The following is a 21,423-nucleotide window of genomic DNA, read 5'->3' as shown; positions in this document are numbered from 1 at the left end:
TTTGGCTCCGCCCACTTTGTCATATGCAAATTTATGCAAATGAGACGTGAAATAAACATTAATTACGGATTTGCGGATGGGGACTGGGGGTTACTGGTTTATACTGGGAGGGACTGGGAGTGGCTGGAGCCCCGCCCACAAACTTAATATGCAAATTTATGCAAATTAGAAGAAATGGTCTATACTGGTTTGAGGTTTGGGGGCTCCCAAAATTTCCCCAAATTCCCCAAATTTTTCCCAAATTTTTCTTCTAAGAATCCCAAACTTTTTTTATAAAAACCCCGAATTTTCTTGCCCTAAATCCTGGATTTTTCCCCCAAACAAAAAACCAAAAAACCCTAAAATCACCCCAAAAATTCCACCAAAAAAATCCCCAAAAATCCCCCAAAAAAGCCCCCAAAAATCCCAAATTTTGGCTCTAAAATCCCCATTTTTCACCCTAAAAATCCCAAAATTTTTGCTAAAAACCCAAATTTTTTTTGCCCAAAATCCCGGATTTTTCCCCCAAACCCAAAACCCCAAAAAACCCCAAAACCACCCCAAAAATCCCCCCAAAATACAAAAATACCCCAAAAAATCCCCAAAAATTCAGATTTTTCCCTCTAAAATCCCCATTTTTCACCCTTAAAACCCCAAATTTTTTTACCCTAAATCCTGGATTTTTCACCCAAACCAAAAACCCCAAAAATCCCCAAAACCACCCCCAAAAAATCCCAATTTTTGCCAAAAAAATCCCCATTTTTCGCTCTAAAATCCCCGTTTTTCACCCCAAAACCCCCAAATTTTTTTGCTAAAAACCCCACATTTTTTGCCCAAAATCCCCATTTTTCCCCCGTTTTCATTTCCCCATTTACCCCTGGTATCCTCCCCAAAACCCCCCAAAAAAACCCCAAAAATCTCTCTTAAAATTCAGATTTTTCCCTCTAAAATCCCCATTCTTTGCTCTAAAACCCCCACATTTTTTCCCAAAAACCCCAAATTTTTCCTAAAACCCCCAAATAATTTCCCCAACCAACAAACCCCAAAAATCCCCTCAAACCACCCCAAAAATCCCGCCAAAAAATCCAAAACCAGGCCCAAAAATTCCCATTTTTCCCTCTAAAATGCCCATTTTTCCCTCTAAAAACCCCACATTTTTTGCTAAAATCCCCAGGATTTTTTCCCCAAACCCCGTGGTTTTCCACTCGAGAGGGAGGCGGGGCCTGGAACCAGTATAAACCAGTATAAACCAGTACAAACCAGTACAAACCAGTACAAACCAGGCAGGATTCCTATGGGGTGAATGGATGGCTCACTATGTGGCAGGGGGTCCTAATAGGGCAAATCAATGGCTCACAATGTGGCAGGGGGGTCCGGTCCCATATGGGGAGGGGGGCTTTAGCTCATTATTTGGCAGAGGGGTCCCTATAGGGCAAATCAATGGCTCACTATGTGGCAGGGGGTCCCTATAGGGTAAATAAATGGATCACTATGTGGCAGGGGGTGCTTATGGGTAATTCAATGGCTCACAATGTGGCAGGGAGGGTCTATGGGGCAGTAGCTCAATATTTGGCAGGGAGGGGTCTATGGGGGTTTTAATGGCTCACTATGTAGCAGGGCGGTCTGGCCCTATATGGGGAGGGGGCTTTGACTCATTATTTGGCACGGGGATCCCTATAGGGCAAATTAATAGCTCACTATGTGGCAGGGGTTCTATGACTCAATATGGGGAGGGGGCTGGGTTCACTATTTGGCAGGGAGATCCCTATGGGGTGAATTAATGGCTCACTATGTGGCGGGGGGTTCCTATAGGGTGAATGAATGGATCACTATGTGGCGGGGGGGGTCTCTATAGGGTAAAACAGTGGCTCACAATGTGGCGGAGGGGTCCGGCCCCATATGGGGAAGGGGGCTTTGGCTCAGTATTTGTCAGAGGGGTCCTTATGGGGTAAAAGAATGGCTCACAATGTGGCAGGGAGTTTTATGGCACAATATGGGGAGGGGGTCTCAGCTCAGTATTTGGCAAGTGGATCCCTATGGGGTGAATGAATGGCTCACTATGTGGCGGGGGGCCACTATAGGGTGGTCCAGTGTCTCACTATGTGGCAGGGGGTCCTAATAGGGCAAATCAGTGGCTCACAATGTGGCAGAGGGTTTTTTGAGGCACAACATGGGGAGGGGTCTTAGCTCATTATTTGGCAAGGGGATCCCTATGGAGTAAAACAATGGCTCACTATGTGGCAGGGGGCCCCTATAGGGTGGTCCAGTGTCTCACTATGTGGCAGGAGGTCCCAATAGGGCAAATAAATGGCTCACAATGTGGCAGGGGGCTTTAGCTCATTTTTTGGCATAGGGGTCCCTATAGGGCAAATCAATGGCTCACTATGTGGCAGGGGGTGCCTATGGGTAATTCAATAGCTCACAATGTGGCAGGGAGGGTCTATGGGGCAGTAGCTCAATATTTGGCAGGGAGGGGTCTATGGGGGTTTTTGTGGCTCACTATGTAGCAGGGCGGTCTGGCCCTATATGGGGAGGGGGCTTTGGCTCAATATTCGGCACAGGGATCCCTATAGGGCAAATTAATAGCTCACTATGTGGCAGGGGTTCTATGACTCAATATGGGGAGGGGTCTTGGCTCGGTATTTGGCAGGGGGATCCCTATGGGGTGAATGAAAGGCTCACTATGTGGCAGAGGGGTCCGGCCCCATATGGGGAGGGGGCTTTGGCTCATTATTTGCCAGAGGGGTCTCTATATGGCAAATCAATGGCTCACAATGTGGCAGGGGGTCCGGTTCTCCGGTTCCAGATGGGGAGGGGTCTCGGCTCAATATTTGGCACGGGGGTCCCCATTGGCTATATCAATGGCTCACTTTGTGGCAGGGGTTCCCTATAGGGTAAACCAATGGCTCACTATCTGGCAGGGCACTACAGCCCCATATGGGGAGGGGGGACTTGGCTCAATATTTGGCGGGGGGGGTCCCTATAGGATAAATCAATGGCTCACAATCTGGCAGGGGTGTTCAGGATCACTTTGTGGCAGGAGTTCTCTATAGGTGATTGAACGGCTCACTATGTGGCAAGGCCCCTAGGATCACAATTTGGCAACTCCCCCCCCCCCCCCCCCGCTCCAGGGCAGGGCCTAGGCTCACTATTTGGCAAGGCCTCGCCCCAGGGCTGAGCTGTGGCTCACTATTTGGCAGCGACTCATTGCCCCCCCCTCCCCCACCGCCATGGGGATGAACTGGGATGGGACTGGTTTATACTGGGAGGGGACTGGGAGAGAACTGGGACAAACTGGTTTGAACTGGGCCATCTCTTTTATTGAACGCCGGAAGAAGCGGAGCCGAACCCGGAAGTGCTCGCGCCAAACCCGGAAGTGTTCGCACTGAACCCGGAAGTGCTCGCGCCGAACGGGGGAAAGGGGGCGCGGCCACCCCGCAGGGAGGGGGCGTGGCCAGCAGCAGCCGCAACAGCCAATCAGCTGAAGGTGACGTCAACGCCGGGGAGGAGCTCGGCCAGCTGGGCGGGGCCTCCGGGGGCGGAGCCCAGCGGGGTCTCAGCCAATCCCAGCTGGGCCAGGCGGGGCCAGGCAGCCAATGGGGCCAGGGCGGAGGCGTGGCCAATGGCTGGGGGCGGGGCCTGGTCAGACAGCGCCCCCCAGAGGGGGAAATGCCCGCCCAGTATGGACCAGTATGGACCAGTATGGAGCCGCAGGGTGCCCGGTGCCCTCCCAGTCCCTCCCAGTAACCCCCCAGTTCATCCCAGTTACCCCCAGTCCCCTCCCAGTTCCATCCCAGTAACTCCCAGTCCCTCCCAGTATAACCCAGTAATGCCCCCAAGGACTTCCCAGTTCAAACCAGTTACCCCCAGTTCCATCCCAGTCCCTCCCAGTAACCCCCCAGTTCAAACCAGTGACCCCCCCCAGTATCCCCCAGTACAGCCCAGTGACCCTCCCAGTTCCCTCCCAGTCCCTCCCAATTCCATCCCAGTATAACCCGGCCCTTCCCAGTATAAACCAGCCCCTCCCAGTATAAACCAGTATAAACCAGTATAAACCAGTTCCGTACGGTTCCGGTCCAGCCGCAGCAGCCGCAGGCGGGGCAGGGGCGGGGCCACGCCCACCTCGGTCACGTGGTTGTCGGAGAGATCCAGTTCCTGCAAACTGGGAGTGACTGGGAGGGAACTGGGAGGTGTTACTGGTTTTTACTGGTTGTTACTGGTTTTTACTGGTTTCTCACCCTCAGCCTCCTCAGCGCCCCCAGTGCCGCCGGCAGCGCCCTCAGCTCGTTCCCGGCCAGCTCCAGACGGGTCAGGGCGGCCACGCGCTCCAGGAAGGGGACACTGGTCAGCCCCTAAACCAGTACAAACCAGTATGAACCAGTATGGACCAGTACAAACCAGTATAAACCAATATAAACTGCTATAAACCAGTATAAACCAGTATAAACCAGTATAGCCCAGCTCCAGACGGGTCAGGGCGGCCACGCGCTCCAGGAAGGGGACACTGGTCAGCCCCTAAACCAGTATAAACCAGTATGAACCAGTATGGACCAGTATAAACCAGTATAAACCAATATAAACTGCTATAAACCAGTATAAACCAGTATAAACCAGTATAGCCCAGTTCCAGACTGGTCAGGGTGGCCACGTGCTCCAGCAGGGGCAGGGAGGTCAGGCCCTAAACCAGTATAAACCAGTATGGACCAGTATAAACCAGTATAAACCAGTATGAACCAGTATGGACCAGTATAAACCAGTATGGACCAGTATGAACCAGTATGGACCAGTATAAACCAGTACGGACCAGTATAAACCAATATAAGTGCTAAAAGCCAATATAAACCAGTATGGACCAGTATGGACCAGTATAAACCAGTATAAACCAGTATAAACCAATATAAAACCCTATAAACCACTAAAAATCCTCCTAAACCAGTATAAACCAGTACAGACCAGTATAAACCAATATAAATCCCTATAAACCAGTATGGACCAGTATGGACCAGTATAAACCAGTACAAACCAGTACAAACCAGTACAAACCAGTACAAACCAGTACAAACCAGTACCCCTAAAAGTCACCTTGAAGAGCCACCAAACCTTTCCCAGTATAAACCAGTATAAACCAGTAACCCCAAAAGTCCCTCCCAGTAACGCCCAGAGCCTCCCGAGCACCCTCCCAGTATAAACCAGTACAAACCAGTATAAACCAGTACAAACCAGTATAACCCAGTAAGCCCCAAAACCCCTCCCAGTGGCTCCCAGAAGCCCTCCCAGTATAAACCAGTACAAACCAGTGACCCCCAAACTCCCTCCCAGTCCAAACCAGTAACCCCAGCCCCCAAACCAGTCCAAACCAGTACAAACCAGTATAAACCAGTACAAACCAGTACAAACCAGTATAAACCAGTATGAAAACATCCCAAATTTCCCCTTTTTCACCGTTTTTAACCCTTTACCCCCCTCCCAGTTCATCCCAGTTCCCTCCCAGTGCCCTCCCAGTACAAACCAGTAACCCCAGCCCCCAAACCAGTCCAAACCAGTACAAACCAGTATAAACCAGTATAAACCAGTTACCTTGTTGCTGAGGCTCAGCCCCTCCCCTGCTCCCAGCACGGCCAGCGCGGCCTCGAAGCGGGACCGGACATCGGCCACGAACCCGGCCCGGAGCGGGTCAGCGTCCTGGGACCAGTATAAACCAGTATAAACCAGTATGGACCAGTATAAACCAGTATGAACCAGTAACAGCAGAAAAAACTGGGAAAAAATCCCATTTTTTGCCCATTTCAGAGCCCTAAATAGCCCCAATCCCAGTTCATCCCAATCCCAGTATAAACCAGTATAAACCAGTATGAACCAGTATGGACCAGTATAAACCAGTATGGACCAGTATAGACCAGTATGGGCTGATATAAACCAGTATAAACCAGTATAAACCAGTCCAAACCAGTCCAAACCAGTAACCCCCAAACCCTTTCCCATTTAGCCCCAAACCGCTCCCAGCCCAAACCAGTATAAACCAGTATAAACCAGTATAAACCAGTATAAACCAGTAACCCCAAAATCCTCCCCTGCTCATCCCCAAACTCCTCCCAGTACAAACCAGTACAAACCAGTATAAACCAGTACAAACCAGTAACCCAAAATTTCCCGCATCAAAGCCCAGAAACCCCCCCCCAGTCCAAACCAGTATAAACCAGTACAAACCAGTAACCCCCAACCCCTTCCCATTAGGTTCCCAAACCCCTCCCAGTATAAACCAGTACAAACCAGTACGGACCAGTATAAACCAGTATGGACCAGTATGGGCCAATTTAAAGCCACTCCAGTCCCTCCCAGTATAAACCAGTAACCCCCAAACCCCTTCCCAGTATAAACCAGTAACCCCAGAGCCCATCCCAGTACAAACCAGTAACCCCAAACCCCTTCCCAGTATAAACCAGTAACCCCAAACTCCATCCCAGTACAAACCAGTAACCCCAAACCCCTTCCCAGTATAAACCAGTAACCCCCAAACCCCATCCCAGTATAAACCAGTAACCCCCAAATCCCTTCCCAGTATAAACCAGTAACCCCCAAACCCCATCCCAGTATAAACCAGTAACCCCCAAACCCCATCCCAGTATAAACCAGTAACCGCCAATCCCCTCCCAGTATAAACCAGTAACCCCAAACCCCATCCCAGTATAAACCAGTAACCCCAAACCCCATCCCAGTATAAACCAGTAACTCCCAAACCCCTTCCCAGTACAAACCAGTAACCCCAAACCCCTCCCAGTTCATCCCAGTATAAACCAGTAACCCCCAAACACCATCCCAGTATAAACCAGTAACCGCCAATCCCCTCCCAGTATAAACCAGTAACCCCAAACCCCATCCCAGTACAAACCAGTAACCCCCAAATCCCTTCCCAGTACAAACCAGTAACCCCAAACCCCTTCCCAGTATAAACCAGTAACCCCCAAACCCTTCCCATTGGTTCCCAAACCCCTCCCAGTATAAACCAGTCCAAACCAGTAACCCCCAAACCCTTCCCCGCTCATCCCCAAAGCCCTCCCAGTCCAAACCAGTATAAACCAGTATAAACCAGTATAAACCAGTTACCCGCAGGCTCCCCAGGTGCTCGCGGATCTCCCGGGCTCGGCCCCGCGGCTCCAGCGCCGCCAGCAGCAGGGCCAGGGTCAGCAAACAGCCTGGAACCAGTACGGACCAGTATAAACCAGTATGGACCAGTATGGACCAGTATGGACCAGTATAAACCAGTATGGACCAGTATAAACCAGTATGGACCAGTATAAACCAGTATGGACCAGTATAAACCAGTAAAAATCCCATTTTTTGCCCATTTTAGAGCCCTAAAAAGCCCAAATCCCAGTTCATGCCAATCCCAGTATAAACCAGTTCAAACCAGTATAAACCAGTATGGACCAGGGAGGTGTTTCTGGGGTATTTTTGGGGTGGTTTTGGGGGAATTTTGGGGTTTTTGGGGTGGTTTTGGGGGGATTTTTTGGGCTTTTTTGGGGTTTTTTGGTGGCATTTTTGGGGGTATTTTTGGGGTGATTTTGGGGTATTTTGGGGGTGATTCTGGGGTATTTTTGGGATGATTTTGGGGCACTTATGGGAGTGTTTTTGGGGGTATTTTTGGGGTGACTTTGGGGTATTTTTGGGGGAAATTTTGGGGTATTTTTGGGGTGACTTTGGGGTATTTTGGGGGAAATTTTGGGGCATTTTTAGGATGATTTTGGGGTATTTTGGGGGAAATTTTGGGGTATTTTTGGGGTGATTTTGGGGCACTTTTGGGGTGACTTTGGGGTATTTTTGGGGAAATTTTGGGGTATTTTTGGGGGTGGTTTTGGGGCACTTTTGGGGTGATTTTGGGGGTGATTCTGGGGTATTTTTGGGGTGACTTCGGGGTATTTTTGGGGCACTTTTGGGGTTGGTTTTGGGGTATTTTTAGGGTGATTTTGGGATATTATTGGGGGAAATTTGGGGGCATTTTTGGGGTATTTTTGGTGGCATTTTTGGGGGAAATTTTGGGGTAATTTTGGGGCATTTTTGGGGTGACTGGGGGAAATTTTGGGGTATTTTTGGGGGAAATTGTGGGGTGTTTTGGGGGTAAATTTGGGGTGAGTTTGGGGTATTTTTGGGGAAATTTTTGGGGTATTTTTAGGGTTTTAGGGTATTTTTGGGGTGATTTTGGGGCATTTTGGGGTTTTTTTGGGGGGTATTTTTAGGGGTGATTTTCGGGTAATTTTGGGGTGATTTTGGGGGGTATTTTTAGGGTTGGTTTTGGGGTGTTTTTAGGGGTGATTTTGGGGTATTTTTGGGGTATCTTTAGGGTTGCTTTTGGGGTGTTTTTGGGGTGATTTTGGGGTATTTTTGGGGAAATTTTGGGGAATTTTTTGGGTGACTTTTGGGTATTTTTGGGGGAAATTTTGGGGTGACTTTGGGGGTAATTTTGGGGTGACTTTGGGGGTATTTTTGGGGCACTTTTGGGTTGGTTTTGGGGTATTTTTAGGGTGATTTTGGGATATTATTGGGGGAAATTTTGGGGCGTTTTTGGGGTGACTTTGGGGCACTTTGTGTTTTGGGGGGTATTTTTAGGGTTGGTTTTGGGGTGTTTTTGGGGTGATTTTGGGGTATTTTGGGGGGAAATTTTGGGGTGTTTTTAGGATGATTTTGAAATATTTTTGGGGTGACTTTGGGGTATGTTTGGGGGAAATTTTGGGGTGTTTTTGGTGTATTTTTGGGGTAATTTCGGGGTATTTTGGGGGTGAGTTTGGGGTATTTTTGGGATGATTTTGGGGTATTTTTGGGGAAATTTTTTGGGGAAATTTTTGGGTATTTTTGGGGTGCTTTTGGGGTATTTTGGGGGTGATTCTGGGGTATTTTTGGGGGGACTTTGGGGTATTTTGGGGGGACTTTGGGGCACTTTTGGGGGTGTTTTCGGGGGCATTTTTAGGGTTGGTTTTGGGGTATTTTTGGGGTGATTTAAGGGTATTTTGGGGCAGTTTTGGGGGTGCTTTGGAGGGTATTTTTAGGGGTGATTTTGGGGTATTTTTGGGAAAATTTTGGGGTATTTTTCGGGTGACTTTTGGGTCTTTTTTGGGGAAATTTTGGGGTGTTTTTGGGGTGTTTTTGGGGTATCTTTGGGGTGACTTTGGGGTATTTTGGGGGGAAAATTTGGGGTATTTTTGGGGTGAGTTTGGGGTATTTTGGGGCTTTTTCTGTGGTGTTTTGGGGGCGTTTTTGGGGTGAGTTTGGGGTATTTTGGGGCTTTTTCTGCGGTATTTTGGGGGTGTTTTTGGGCTATTTTGGGGTTGTTTTTCAGGCTCTCACCACGGCTCTGGGGCTCGAGCTCCAGCAGCTCCTGGCACATCTGCACCTGATCCTGCAGCACCTGAGCCTCGGCCACGCCCAGCTCCGGCCTGGGGGCGGGGCCAACCGGTGAGAAAGGGGCGGGGCTTGCCAAGAAAGGGGCGTGGCTTAACGGCATAAGGTATTGGGTGGGTGTGGCTCAAACCCAGGGGCCCAGATGGCAGCTGGAGTGGGCGTGGCTCAATTTAGGGGCGTGGTTTAACCCCATAGGGAGGAACTGCAGTTTCCATGTGGGCGTGGCTTAAGAAAGGGGTGTGGCTTTGGAAAAGGGGGCGTGGCCCGTTCCCCATAGGGACAAAGAGCAGTGTCAGGTAGGCGGGGCTTAATGAGGGGCGTGGCTTAACCCATATAGGGCTAAATGGTAGCTCAATGTGGGTGTGGCTTAAGCAAAGGGGCGTGGCTTGTGAAAAGGGGCGTGGCTCACCAGAACAGCTCCCTCTCCACGATTGGCTCCTGCCACCAAACCTCGGCCTCACCTGGGAGAGAAAAGGGCGTGGCCAGGTGAGGAAAGGGCGTGGCTATAAGTGGGTGTGGCCAGAGGGGGCGTGGCCTCACCTGGCAGCAGCGTCACCTCTTGGAGGGCGGAGTCAGGTGCCCACGTGACCTCCAGGTGGGCGGGGCTCTCAGTGGGCAGGGCAGGGAGGTCGCAGAGCTGATGTCACCCGTCAAGGTGTGCCAGGTGTGGTGGCCACGCCCACCCCAAGCCACGCCCACCCCGGCCCCGCCCTCTTTCCTTCAGGGGGAGGATACCCAGGTGTGGCTGGGGCGGGGTCGCCCCTCTGCAGAGCGCCAGGGCCCGGCCAGGGTGGAGCCATCCAGGGTCACTGTCAGCTCTGGGCACTCTGGGTTCACCTGTGGAGGGAAAAAGAACAAAGTTTTGGGTGTTTTCCCATCAAAAATTGGGAATTTTCAGCAGCAAAATTGGAGGTTTTAGCAGGAAGAGTGTTTGGGACACCAGGTCTACCCATTGAATTCAATGGGGATTTACAGACAACAGGTCTACCCCATTGAAGTCAATGGGGATTTACAGACAACAGGTCTACCCATTAAAGTCAATGGGGATTTACAGACAACAGGTCTACCCATTAAAGTCAATGGGGATTTACAGACAACAGGTCTACCCCATTGAAGTCAATGGAGATTTACAGACAACAGGTCTACCCATTGAAGTCAATGGGGATTTACAGACAACAGGTCTACCCCATTGAAATCAATGGGGATCCAGGGACACCAGGTCTACCCCATTGAAGTCAATGGGGATTTACAGACAACAGGTCTACCCATTGAAGTCAATGGGGATTTACAGACAACAGGTCTACCCCATTGAAGTCAATGGAGATTTACAGACAACAGGTCTACCCCATTGAAGTCAATGGAGATTTACAGACAACAGGTCTACCCATTGAAGTCAATGGAGATTCTTGGACACCAGGTCTACCCATTGAATTCAATGGGGATCTACAGACAACAGGTCTACCCATTGAAGTCAATGGGGATTTAGAGACAACAGGTCTACCCCATTGAATTCAATGGGGATTTACAGACAACAGGTCTACCCCATTGAATTCAATGGAGATTTACAGACAACAGGTCTACCCCATTGAAGTCAATGGGGATTTACAGACAACAGGTCTACCCATTAAAGTCAATGGGGATTTACAGACAACAGGTCTACCCCATTGAATTCAATGGGGATTTACAGACAACAGGTCTACCCATTGAAGTCAATGGGGATTTACAGACAACAGGTCTACCCCATTGAAGTCAATGGAGATTCTTGGACACCAGGTCTACCCCATTGAATTCAATGGGGATTTTGGGACACCAGGTCTACCCCATTGAAGTCAATGGGGATTTACAGACACCAGGTCTACCCCATTGAAATCAATGGGGATCCAGGGACACCAGGTCTACCCCCATTAGAGTCAATGGGATTTTGGGACACCAGGTCTACCCCCATTAGAGTCAATGGTATTTATGGACACCAGGTCTACCTCATTGAATTCAATGGGGATTTTGGGACACCAGGTCTACCCCATTGAAGTCAATGGGACTTAGGGACACCAGGTCTACTCTGTCAAAGTAAAGGGGATTTAGGCCCAGCAGTTTGGAAGAGCACTGGGTTTTGGGTGATCCAGGTGATTTTGTAGGTACCCAGGAGATTTTGGGGGGGAGATCTCAGAGATTTTTGGGGGTAGCCAGGTGTATCCAGGTGATTTTCAAGGGGTTCCCAGGTGATTTTTGGTGGTACTCCGGTCACTTTTAAGTTTCCCAGGCAATTTTGGGGGTGTCCAGGTGATTTTGGGGAGTACCCAGGTGTATCCAGGTGACTTTTGAGGGGATCTCAGAGATTTTTGAGCATATCCAGGTGATTTTGATGGCAATCCAGATGTACCCAGGTGAGTTTTGGGGTTCCCAGGTGTCCCCACTCACCTTGACAGGCCGGGAGAAGATGACGGCCAGCGTCGCATCCTCGCGGTCCACGTGGACACAGATGACCCTCGGAGGTGGGGGAGCTGTCAGGGGACACCCCAACATTCAGGGGGCACCCCAACATTCAGCTGAGAGCCCCAGGGGTGGGAGGGAAGCCGGGGTTACCTCGGGAGAGGATGCAGCGCAGGTACACCCAGGCGCTTTGGTCCGTGGGGTCGGTGAACACGGCGTTCTGCACCAGTTCCAGCTCTTGGGGGAGCAAAGGGGGCACCCCAAAATCTCAGGGGGGGCAGAAGGGGCACCCCAAAATCTCAGGGGGCCACTCTAAAATCGGAATGGGGGCACCCGGGTGTGTGGGAGGTCAGGTGTACCCAGTGAAAGCAATGGGGATTGTAAGGACATCAGGTCTACCCCATTAAAGTCAATGGGGATTTGGGGACACCAGGTCTACCCCATTAATGTCAATGGAGATTCTTGGACATCAGGTCTACCCCATTAAAGTCAATGGGGATTCTTGGACATCAGGTCTACCCCATTAATGTCAATGGAGATTCTTGGACATCAGGTCTACCCCATTAAAGTCAATGGGGATTCTTGGACATCAGGTCTACCCCATTAAAGTCAATGGGGATTCTTGGACACCAGGTCTACCCCTATTGAACTCAATGGGGATTCTTGGACATCAGGTCTACCCCATTAAAGTCAGTGGGGAATTTTGGGACATCAGGTCTACTCCATTAAAGTCAATGGGGATTTAGAGACACCAGGTCTACCCCATTAAAAATCAATGGAGATTTAGGAATACCAAGTCTATGCCCATTAAACACAATTGGGGATTCTGGACAACAGGTCTACCCCATTAAACCCAATGGAGAATTTAGGACACCAGGTTTACCCCATTGAAGTCAATGGGGATTTAGGGACACCAGGTCTACCCCATTAAAGTCAATGGGAATTCTTGGACACCAGGTCTACTCCATTAAAGTCAATGGGGATTCTTGGACATCAGGTCTCCCCCATTAAAGTCAATGGGAATTGTAAGGACATCAGGTCTACCCCATTAAAGTCAATGGGATTTGTAAGGACATCAGGTCTACCCCATTAAAGTCAATGGAGATTCTTGGACATCAGGTCTACCCCATTAAAGTCAATGGAGAATTTAGGACACCAGGTCTACCCCATTAAAGTCAATGGGGATTCTTGGACACCAGGTCTACCCCTATTGAACTCAATGGGGATTCTTGGACACCAGGTCTACCCATTGACCCCAATGGCACTTTAGGGACACCAGGTCTACCCCATTAAAGTCAACGGAGATTTTTGGACACCAGGTCTACCCATTGACCCCAATGGCGCTTTAGGGACACCAGGTCTACCCCCATTAAAGTCAATGGGGAATTTAGGACACCAGGTCTACCCCATTAAAGTCAATGGGGATTGACAGACACCAACTCTACCCACCCACCCCACACCCTCTCTACGTTCACCCCCATCAATTTTTTGGGATTTCCCCAATTTCGGGCCCTTTTCCCATGGGAATCTCTCACCTTCCTTCAGCTTTTGGGGGGGCAGCGCCCCGGCCTCGCCCTTGCCCTGGCCCCGGGTTGGTGCCAGCAGCCGCAGCCGGTGGTGCCAGGCCGAGAAGTTGGAGAAGTCGCGGCTCAGCAGGGCCCCGGCGAAGGCCAGCTCGGCCTCGGGGTCCTGCTGGGCCACCAGAGCCCGCCGGTGCTCCCAGGCATGGACTGGGAGGGCACCAGTACAAACCAGTAAGGACTGGGAGCCGCCCCTGAGTCCCTAAGGCTTGTAGCAGCAGCTCCCAGTATAAACCAGTAAGGGTTCATGCACCCAAACCCATTCCCAGTGTGGTCTAGGGGCTCCCAAGTTTACCAGGTTTATACTGGGAGGGCACCAGTACAAACCAGTAAGGACTGGGAGCCGCCCCTGAGTCCCTAAGGCTTGTAGCAGCAGCTCCCAGTATAAACCAGTAAGCCCAGTACATCCCAGGCCCCATCCCAGTATAAACCAGTGACCTCCAACACCCCAAGAACCCCATCCCAGTATAAACCAGTCCAAACCAGTATAACTCCCAATGGGCCAGCAGGTCCTCCCGGCCTGCAGGGGGCACTCACACCCAGCCCCAATTCCCTCTCCCAGTACAAACCAGTGACCCCAGCCCAATCCCAGTATAAACCAGTATAAACCAGTGACCCTAGCACCCCATCCTAGTATAAACCAATATAACCCAATGACTCCAGCACCCCATCCCAGTATAAACCAGTACAGACCAGTATAACTCCCAATGAGCCACCAGGTCCTCCCGGCCTGCAGGGGGCGCTCACACCCAGCCCCAATTCCCTCTCCCAGTACAAACCAGTGACCCCCAGCACCCCATCCCAGTATAAACCAGTACAAACCAGTACAAACAAGTGACCCTAGCACCCCATCCCAGTATAAACCAATATAACCCAATGACTCCAGCACCCCATCCCAGTATAAACCAGTACAGACCAGTATAACTCCCAATGAGCCACCAGGTCCTCCTGGCCTGCAGGGGGCGCTCACACCCAGCCCCAATTCCCTCTCCCAGTACAAACCAGTGACTCCAGCTCTATCCCAGTACAAACCAGTGACCCCCAGCACCCCCAGGAGCCCATCCCAGTCCAAACCAGTATAAACCAGTATAAACCAGTGGCACTCACAGTTGCGGGGGTCGGCGGCCAGCAGGCGCTCGCACAGCGCCAGGTCCTCCCGGCCTGCAGGGGGCGCCACACCCAGCCCCAATTCCCTCTCCCAGTACAAACCAGTGACTCCAGCTCTATCCCAGTACAAACCAGTGCCCCCCAGCACCCCCAGGAGCCCATCCCAGTACAAACCAGTCCAAACCAGTGACCCCCAGCACCCCATCCCAGTATAAACCAGTACAAACCAGTATAACTCACAATGAGCCACCAGGTCCTCCCGGCCTGCAGGGGGCGCTCACACCCAGCCCCAATTCCCTCTCCCAGTACAAACCAGTACAAACCAGTGACTCCAGCTCTATCCCAGTACAAACCAGTGACCCCCAGCACCCCCAGGAGCCCATCCCAGTACAAACCAGTACAAACCAGTATAAACCAGTGGCACTCACAGTTGCGGGGGTCGGCGGCCAGCAGGCGCTCGCACAGCGCCAGGTCCTCCCGGCCTGCAGGGGGCGCCCTGCCCTGGGCCAGCACCCAGCCCCGGTGGTGCCAGGCCCCGTAGGATTTGGGGTTCACCCCCAGGCACTGCCCGACAAACGCCAGCTCCGAGGGGACCCTGGAAACCAGTATGGACCAGTATAAACCAGTATGGACCAGTATAAACCAGTATGGACCGGTATGGGTGGGGAAAAACAGGGAAAAAGAGAAAAAACCCCATTAAAAACCAGTAAGAACCAGTATAAGAAAAAGCCATAGAGATGATTATAGACCAGTATGGACCAGTATAAACCAGTATGGACCAGTATGGACCGGTATGGACCAGTATGGGTGGGGAAAAACAGGGAAAAAGAGAAAAAACCCCAGTAAAAACCAGTAAGAACCAGTATAAGAAAAAGCCATAGAGATGATTATAGACCAGTATAAACCAGTATGGACCAGTATGGACCAGTACGGACCAGTGTGGGTGGTAAAAAATAGGAAAAAATGAGAAAAAAACCCAGTAAGAACCAGTATAGAAAAACCCATAGAGATGATTATAGACCAATATGGACCAGTATAAACCAGTATGGACCAGTATGGACTGGTATGGGTGGGGAAAAACAGGGAAAAAGAGAAAAAACCCCAGTAAAAACCAGTAAGAACCAGTATAAGAAAAAGCCATAGAGATGATTATAGACCAGTATGGACCAGTATAAACCAGTATGGACCAGTATAAGTGGTAAGAACCAGTCTAAACCAGTAAAAACCAATAAAAACCAATAAAAAACGGTATAAACCAGTATAAAACCAATAAAAACCAGTATAAACCAGTAAAAGAAATATAAGGCAAACCAGTATGAACCACTTTAGACCAGTATAAACCAGTATGGACCAGTATGGACTGGTATAGGTGGTAAAAACCAGTATAAACCAGTAAAAACCAGTAAAAACCAGTAAGGACCAGTAAAAAAGTATAAGGCAAACCAGTATAAACCAGTATAAACCAGTACAAACCAGTGTAAGTGGCAAAAAGCAGCAAAAAACCAGTAAGAACCAGTAAAAAACAGTAAAAAAGTGTAAGGCAAACCAGTATAAACCAGTATGGACCAGTATAAACCAGTATAAGTGGTAAAAAATGGAAAAAAATGGCAAAAACCAGTATAAACCAGTACAAACCAGTATAAACCAGTATAAACCAGTATAAGGCCAACTGGTAGAGACCAGTATAGACCAGTAAAAACCAGTATGGACCAGTATAGACTGGTATAAACCAGTACAACTGGTAAAAAATGGTAAAAACCAGTATAAACCAGTACAAACCAGTAAAAACCAGTATAAACCAGTACAAACCAGTACAAACCAGTACAAACCAGTAACCCCAAACCCCCTTTTAACCCTTTATTCTCCCCTCCAGACCCCTCCCAGCGCCCTCCCAGTCCAAACCAGCGCCCTCCCAGCCCAAACCAGTACAAACCAGTATAAACCAGTACGAACCAGTCTCCTCCCAGTGCTCCCAGTGCGCGGCGCCGCAGGTTCCAGCAGGTGCCCACGTCGGGATTGGCTGCCAGGATTGAGCCCGTCAGGGACAGCACCTGGGCGGGGGGGACCCCCTGGAAACCAGTATGGACCAGTATAAACCAGTATGGACCAGTATAAACCAGTACGGACCAGTATAAACCTGTATGGACCAGTATAAACCCCGGTAATTCCCAGTTCTGGTCAGGGAGAGTCCTTGGGTGGGTGGGACCCCTGGGCTGGGCCAGTATGGACCAGTTCAAACCAGTATAAACCAGTAAACACCAATCCCCTCCCAGTTTAAACCAGTATGGCCCAGTCACCTCCCAGTAACCCCAAACCCCCTCCCAGTATAAACCAGTAACCCCAAACCCCATCCCAGTATAAACCAGTCCCTCCCAGTATAAACCAGTAACCACCAAACCCCATCCCAGTATAAACCAGTAACCCCAAACCCCATCCCAGTATAAACCAGTAACCCCAAACCCCTCCCAGTTCATCCCAGTATAAACCAGTAACCCCCAAACACCATCCCAGTATAAACCAGTAACCGCCAATCCCCTCCCAGTATAAACCAGTAACCCCAAACCCCCTCCCGGTATAAACCAGTAACCCCCAAACCCCCTCCCAGTATAAACCAGTAACCCCCAAACGCCATCCCAGTATAAACCAGTAACCCCCAAACCCCATCCCAGTCCATCCCAGTATAAACCAGTATAAACCAGTAACCCCAAACCCCCTCCCAGTATAAACCAGTAACCCCAAACCCCCTCCCAGTATAAACCAGTAACCCTAAACCCCATCCCAATCCATCCCAGTTCAAACCAGTGACCTCCCAGTATAAACCAGTCCCTCCCAGTCAATCCCAGTAACCTCAAATCCACTCCCAGTTCCCTCCCAGTATAAACCAGTAACCCCCAAACCCCTCCCAGTATAAGCCAGTAACCCCAAACCCCCTCCCAGTATAAACCAGTAACCCCCAAACCCCATCCCAGTATAAACCAGTAACCCCCAAACCCCATCCCAGTCCATCCCAGTATAAACCAGTCCCTCCCAGTCCATCCCAGTAACCCCAAATCCACTCCCAGTTCCCTCCCAGTATAAACCAGTTCCCTTTCAGTCCTTCCCAGTCCCTCCCAGTACAAACCAGTATAAACCAGTGACCTCCCAGTAACCCCAAACCCCATCCCAGTCCCTCCCAGTTCATCCCAGTCCCTCCCAGTTTGATCCCAGTTTGATCCCAGTCCCTCCCAGTTCATCCCAGTCCCCTCCCAGTTCAAACCAGTGACCTCCCAGTATAAACCAGTCCCTCCCAGTTTGATCCCAGTCCCCTCCCAGTTCAAACCAGTGACCTCCCAGTATAAACCAGTCCCTCCCAGTCCCCTCCCAGTATAAACCACTATGTCCCAGTTCCTCCCAGTAACCCCAAACCCCATCCCAGCCCCTCCCAGTTCATCCCAGTCCCTCCCAGTTTGATCACAGTATGGCCCCAGTCCCCTCCCAGTTCATCCCAGTATGGCCCCAGTCCCTCCCAGTCCCTCCCAGTTCATCCCAGTCCCTCCCAGTTTGATCCCAGTCCCTCCCAGTTCATCCCAGTCCCCTCCAGTTTGATCCCAGTCCCCTCCCAGTTCATCCCAGTCCCTCCCAGTTTGATCCCAGTCCCTCCCAGTTCATCCCAGTCCCTCCCAGTTCATCCCAGTCCCTCCCAGTTTGATCCCAGTCCCTCCCAGTCCATCCCAGTCCCTCCCTGCCCCATTCCCAGTACAAACCAGTACAAACCAGTATAAACCAGTACAAACCAGTACCCCCAGTAAGGCCTCCATGCTCTCCCGGTAGTGCCTCAGTTTCTCCTCTCGCTGCCGGCGCCGGGCGGAGTCCGGGGGGCGGAGCTTGAGCCGCCCGTGCTGGGACAAACTGGGGTGAACTGGGAGGGACTGGGATATACTGGGAGGGACTGGGATATACTGGGATGGACTGGGATATACTGGGAGGGACTGGGACAGACTGGGGTGAACTGGGATTGACTGGGATGGACTGGGATGGACTGGGATGGACTGGGAGCGACTGGGGTGAACTGGGATGGACTGGGAGGGACTGGGAGCAACTGGGATGGACTGGGATATACTGGGATGGACTGGGATGGACTGGGAGAGACTGGGAGGGACTGGGATATACTGGGAGCAACTGGGATGGACTGGGATGGACTGGGAGCAACTGGGATGGACTGGGAGGGACTGGGATGGACTGGGAGGGACTGGGAGGGACTGGGATATACTGGGATGGACTGGGATGGACTGGGAGGGACTGGGATGGACTGGGGTAAACTGGGATATACTGGGATGGACTGGGAGGGACTGGGAGCAACTGGGATGGACTGGGATGGACTGGGAGAGACTGGGAGGGACTGGGATATACTGGGATGGACTGGGAGGGACTGGGAGAGACTGGGATGGACTGGGAGAGACTGGGATGGACTGGGACAAACTGGGATGGACTGGGATGGACTGGGATGGACTGTGAGGGACTGGGAGCAACTGGGATGGACTGGGACGGACTGGGATGGACTGGGATATACTGGGGTAAACTGGGATGGACTGGGAGGGACTGGGAGGGACTGGGATGGACTGGGAGGGACTGGGATATACTGGGATGGACTGGGACAAACTGGGATGGACTGGGATGGACTGGGATGGACTGGAACAAACTGGGATATACTGGGATGGACTGGACAAACTGGGATGGACTGGGATGGACTGGGGTGGACTGGAATGGACTGGGAGCAACTGGGGTGGACTGGGATATACTGGGGTGAACTGGGATATACTGGGATGGACTGGGATATACTGGGATATACTGGGATGGACTGGGATGGACTGCGATGGACTGGGACGAACTGGGATATACTGGGACAAACTGGGACGGACTGGGACAAAATGGGATCAACTGGAAGTGACTGGGAGGGACTGGGATAAACTGGGATTGGATTGGGAGGGGACTGGGCCATAATGGGATAAACTGGGAGGGGACTGGGCCATACTGGGATGGACTGGGATGAACTGGGGCCATACTGGGATGAACTGGGAGGGACTGGGATTGCACTGCTTTGTACTGGGAGGGAACTGGGAGGGACTGGGCCATACTGGGATGGACTGGGATGAACTGGGAGGGAACTGGGGCCATACTGGAATGAACTGGAATGGACCGGACTGAACTGGGAGATCACTGGAAGGTTACTGGGATGAACTGGGAGGGAACTGGGAGGGACTGGGACGTTAGTGGGATGGACTGGGCCATACTGGGCTGAACTGGGATGGACTGAGATTAGACAGGGATGAACTGGGAGGGAACTGGTTTATACTGGGAGGGACTGGGAGGGAACTGGTTTATACTGGGAAGGACTGGGAAGTTACTGGGCCATACTGGGATGAACTGGGAGGTCACTGGGATGGACTGGGAGGGAACTGGGAGGGACTGGGCCATACTGGGAGGAACTGGGGCCGAACTGGGCGCTCCGGGCCCGGCCGGTTCTATTCCCGCCCCGGGGGGGGGGGGGGTCAGGGAGGGGCGGGGTTCGGGCCCGGCCGGTTCCATTCCCGCAGGATGAGGGGGGGGGGAGCGGGGGGTAGCCGTTCCCTCACCATTTCCTCAGCTGGGCGCGGGGGGATCCGGGACCTGCGGGCGACACCGGAGCTCAGAGCGGTCCCGGCGGATCTCAGCAGATCCCGGGGCCTTCCCGGTGATGCCGATGCCGGTGGGATTTCCCTCCCCGCCCCTTCCCGCCATCCCGGTACTCACCGGAGAAGCGGCGGCGGCGGCTGCTGGGGGCGGCGCGGGGGCTGCCGGGAATGGCGGTGCCGCGGGGCATGCTGGGATATACCGAGGCACGAAGCGGCCGCGCCCCGTTGTCTTTGCGGCGCCGCGGGGCATGCTGGGATATACCGAGGCGAGCAGCGCGGCGCCATGTTGTCGCGGGTGCTCGCTTTACGGCGGTGCGGCGTAAGGACGGTTTCGGGACGGGAGAACATCTGGAGAACTTCTGGAAACGGCTGGAAAACGGCGAAAAACACCCGGGAACAGCTGGAAAAGGCTCCACCCACTCTATCCTGGGCATGGCCGGCGCACTCGGCCACTCCATGGTGGAAAGGTCTCAATGACCACTGGACAGCAGGAGGACAGAAGGTCTCATACATCTCATACATGATGCAGAAATTCCATTCAAACAGAGGATTCTGTCTGGTCATCATCAACTTTTTCCTCTTAATCCCAATGGCATTGTCCTGGCTGAGCAAGGCAGAAGAAGTTGGTTTCTTCTGATAAGAGAGAAATAAATTATTTTTCTCTGAAAGATTCAGGTGTCCTGTGGCTGCTATCTTGGTGCAAGTCCTTTCTTTAGAAAAAAACTATCCTACATAGCATAATTTCAATTTTAACCCTTTGTCACAACCTAAAAATTTCAATTTTAACCTTTTGTCACAACCTAAAAATTTCAACTTTAACATTTTGTCATAAAACTACATTCACCGCGCCACTTAAGAGAATTAACACAGCGCGCCTTTCTGACACAACACATAAAATATCCATTTCAATATTTGCAAAAAGCCAATGGTAAAATATGCATTTTTCACACGGGGCTGCCCTGCTCCTGCCCTGTCCCCAGCAGCTCTGCCAGAGCCTCGAGGGGACACCAAGGCTGAGCCAAAGGGTGATGTTATCAATAAGAAGCTTGACCAGGCCAATATTCAAGCAGCAATCAATTTATTAATTAATATGGTAAAGTATGAGCAATACAGCGCTGGGTACAGTGGGGGGAGTTTTCCCTCCAACTGCTCACCGATAATTCAGGGTTACAGGTATTTATAGGGGCACTCATCAGCTTTTTTCAGCAGTTTCTATTCCCAATTTTTTTTTACTCATCACCAATTTTCATTCCAAATCACTACATCACAGTTCTATACACTAT

The 21,423-nt window shown here is 51.3% G+C and overlaps 2 protein-coding genes across 5 annotated transcripts in view; one reads left to right on the top strand and one right to left on the bottom strand.

Annotated features, from left to right (window-relative positions):
- Positions 1-21,423, top strand: part of MRPL52 (mitochondrial ribosomal protein L52) — a 54,406-nt gene that overhangs the window by 18,233 nt on the left and 14,750 nt on the right. Inside the window, exon 6 of one of the 3 annotated variants that reach the window (XR_013180507.1) lies at positions 4,769-4,786. The gene's annotated coding sequence lies outside the window, so the exon portion shown is untranslated. Of the gene's footprint in view, positions 1-4,535; positions 4,546-4,768; positions 4,787-16,601; positions 16,616-21,423 lie in introns of those variants that run through there. The other 2 variants (XM_077173068.1, XM_077173069.1) reach the window with 2 other exon arrangements.
- RABGGTA (Rab geranylgeranyltransferase subunit alpha) lies at positions 3,278-20,373 on the bottom strand. Of its 2 annotated transcripts, XM_077173066.1 has the most exons (17): positions 20,259-20,373; positions 20,102-20,135; positions 18,269-18,367; positions 16,443-16,558; positions 14,918-15,084; positions 13,338-13,532; positions 11,956-12,039; positions 11,791-11,873; positions 10,108-10,209; positions 9,913-10,009; positions 9,782-9,833; positions 9,319-9,407; positions 7,084-7,172; positions 5,557-5,661; positions 4,218-4,331; positions 4,047-4,134; positions 3,278-3,605 (listed from the first exon to the last, which is right to left on the bottom strand). In XM_077173066.1, exons 2-17 carry the CDS (start codon positions 20,102-20,104, stop codon positions 3,457-3,459), a joined length of 1,632 nt encoding a protein of 543 aa, XP_077029181.1. In that variant the 5' UTR covers positions 20,105-20,135; positions 20,259-20,373; the 3' UTR covers positions 3,278-3,456. The 2 variants fall into 2 exon arrangements, with proteins under 2 accessions (XP_077029181.1, XP_077029182.1); XM_077173067.1 differs by lacking the exons at positions 14,918-15,084; positions 16,443-16,558; positions 18,269-18,367; positions 20,102-20,135; positions 20,259-20,373 and adding an exon at positions 14,490-14,900.

This window comes from Agelaius phoeniceus, unplaced genomic scaffold, assembly GCF_051311805.1.
Source record: "Agelaius phoeniceus isolate bAgePho1 unplaced genomic scaffold, bAgePho1.hap1 Scaffold_110, whole genome shotgun sequence".
Classification (NCBI taxonomy): Eukaryota; Metazoa; Chordata; class Aves; order Passeriformes; family Icteridae; genus Agelaius; species Agelaius phoeniceus.
The sequence above is the reverse complement of the archived record's forward strand: the minus strand, read 5'-3'. Positions and strand labels throughout refer to the sequence as shown.

Bases quoted from the DNA above. Each gene is read 5' to 3' on its own strand.
- RABGGTA (XM_077173066.1), bottom strand. The intron at 13,533-14,917 runs GTGAGTGCCACT...GTGCCCTCCCAG, and splicing joins GGCCGCCGACCCCCGCAACT to TCCATGCCTGGGAGCACCGG. The intron at 12,040-13,337 runs GTGAGAGATTCC...TGCTCCCCCAAG, and splicing joins CCCCCAAAAGCTGAAGGAAG to AGCTGGAACTGGTGCAGAAC.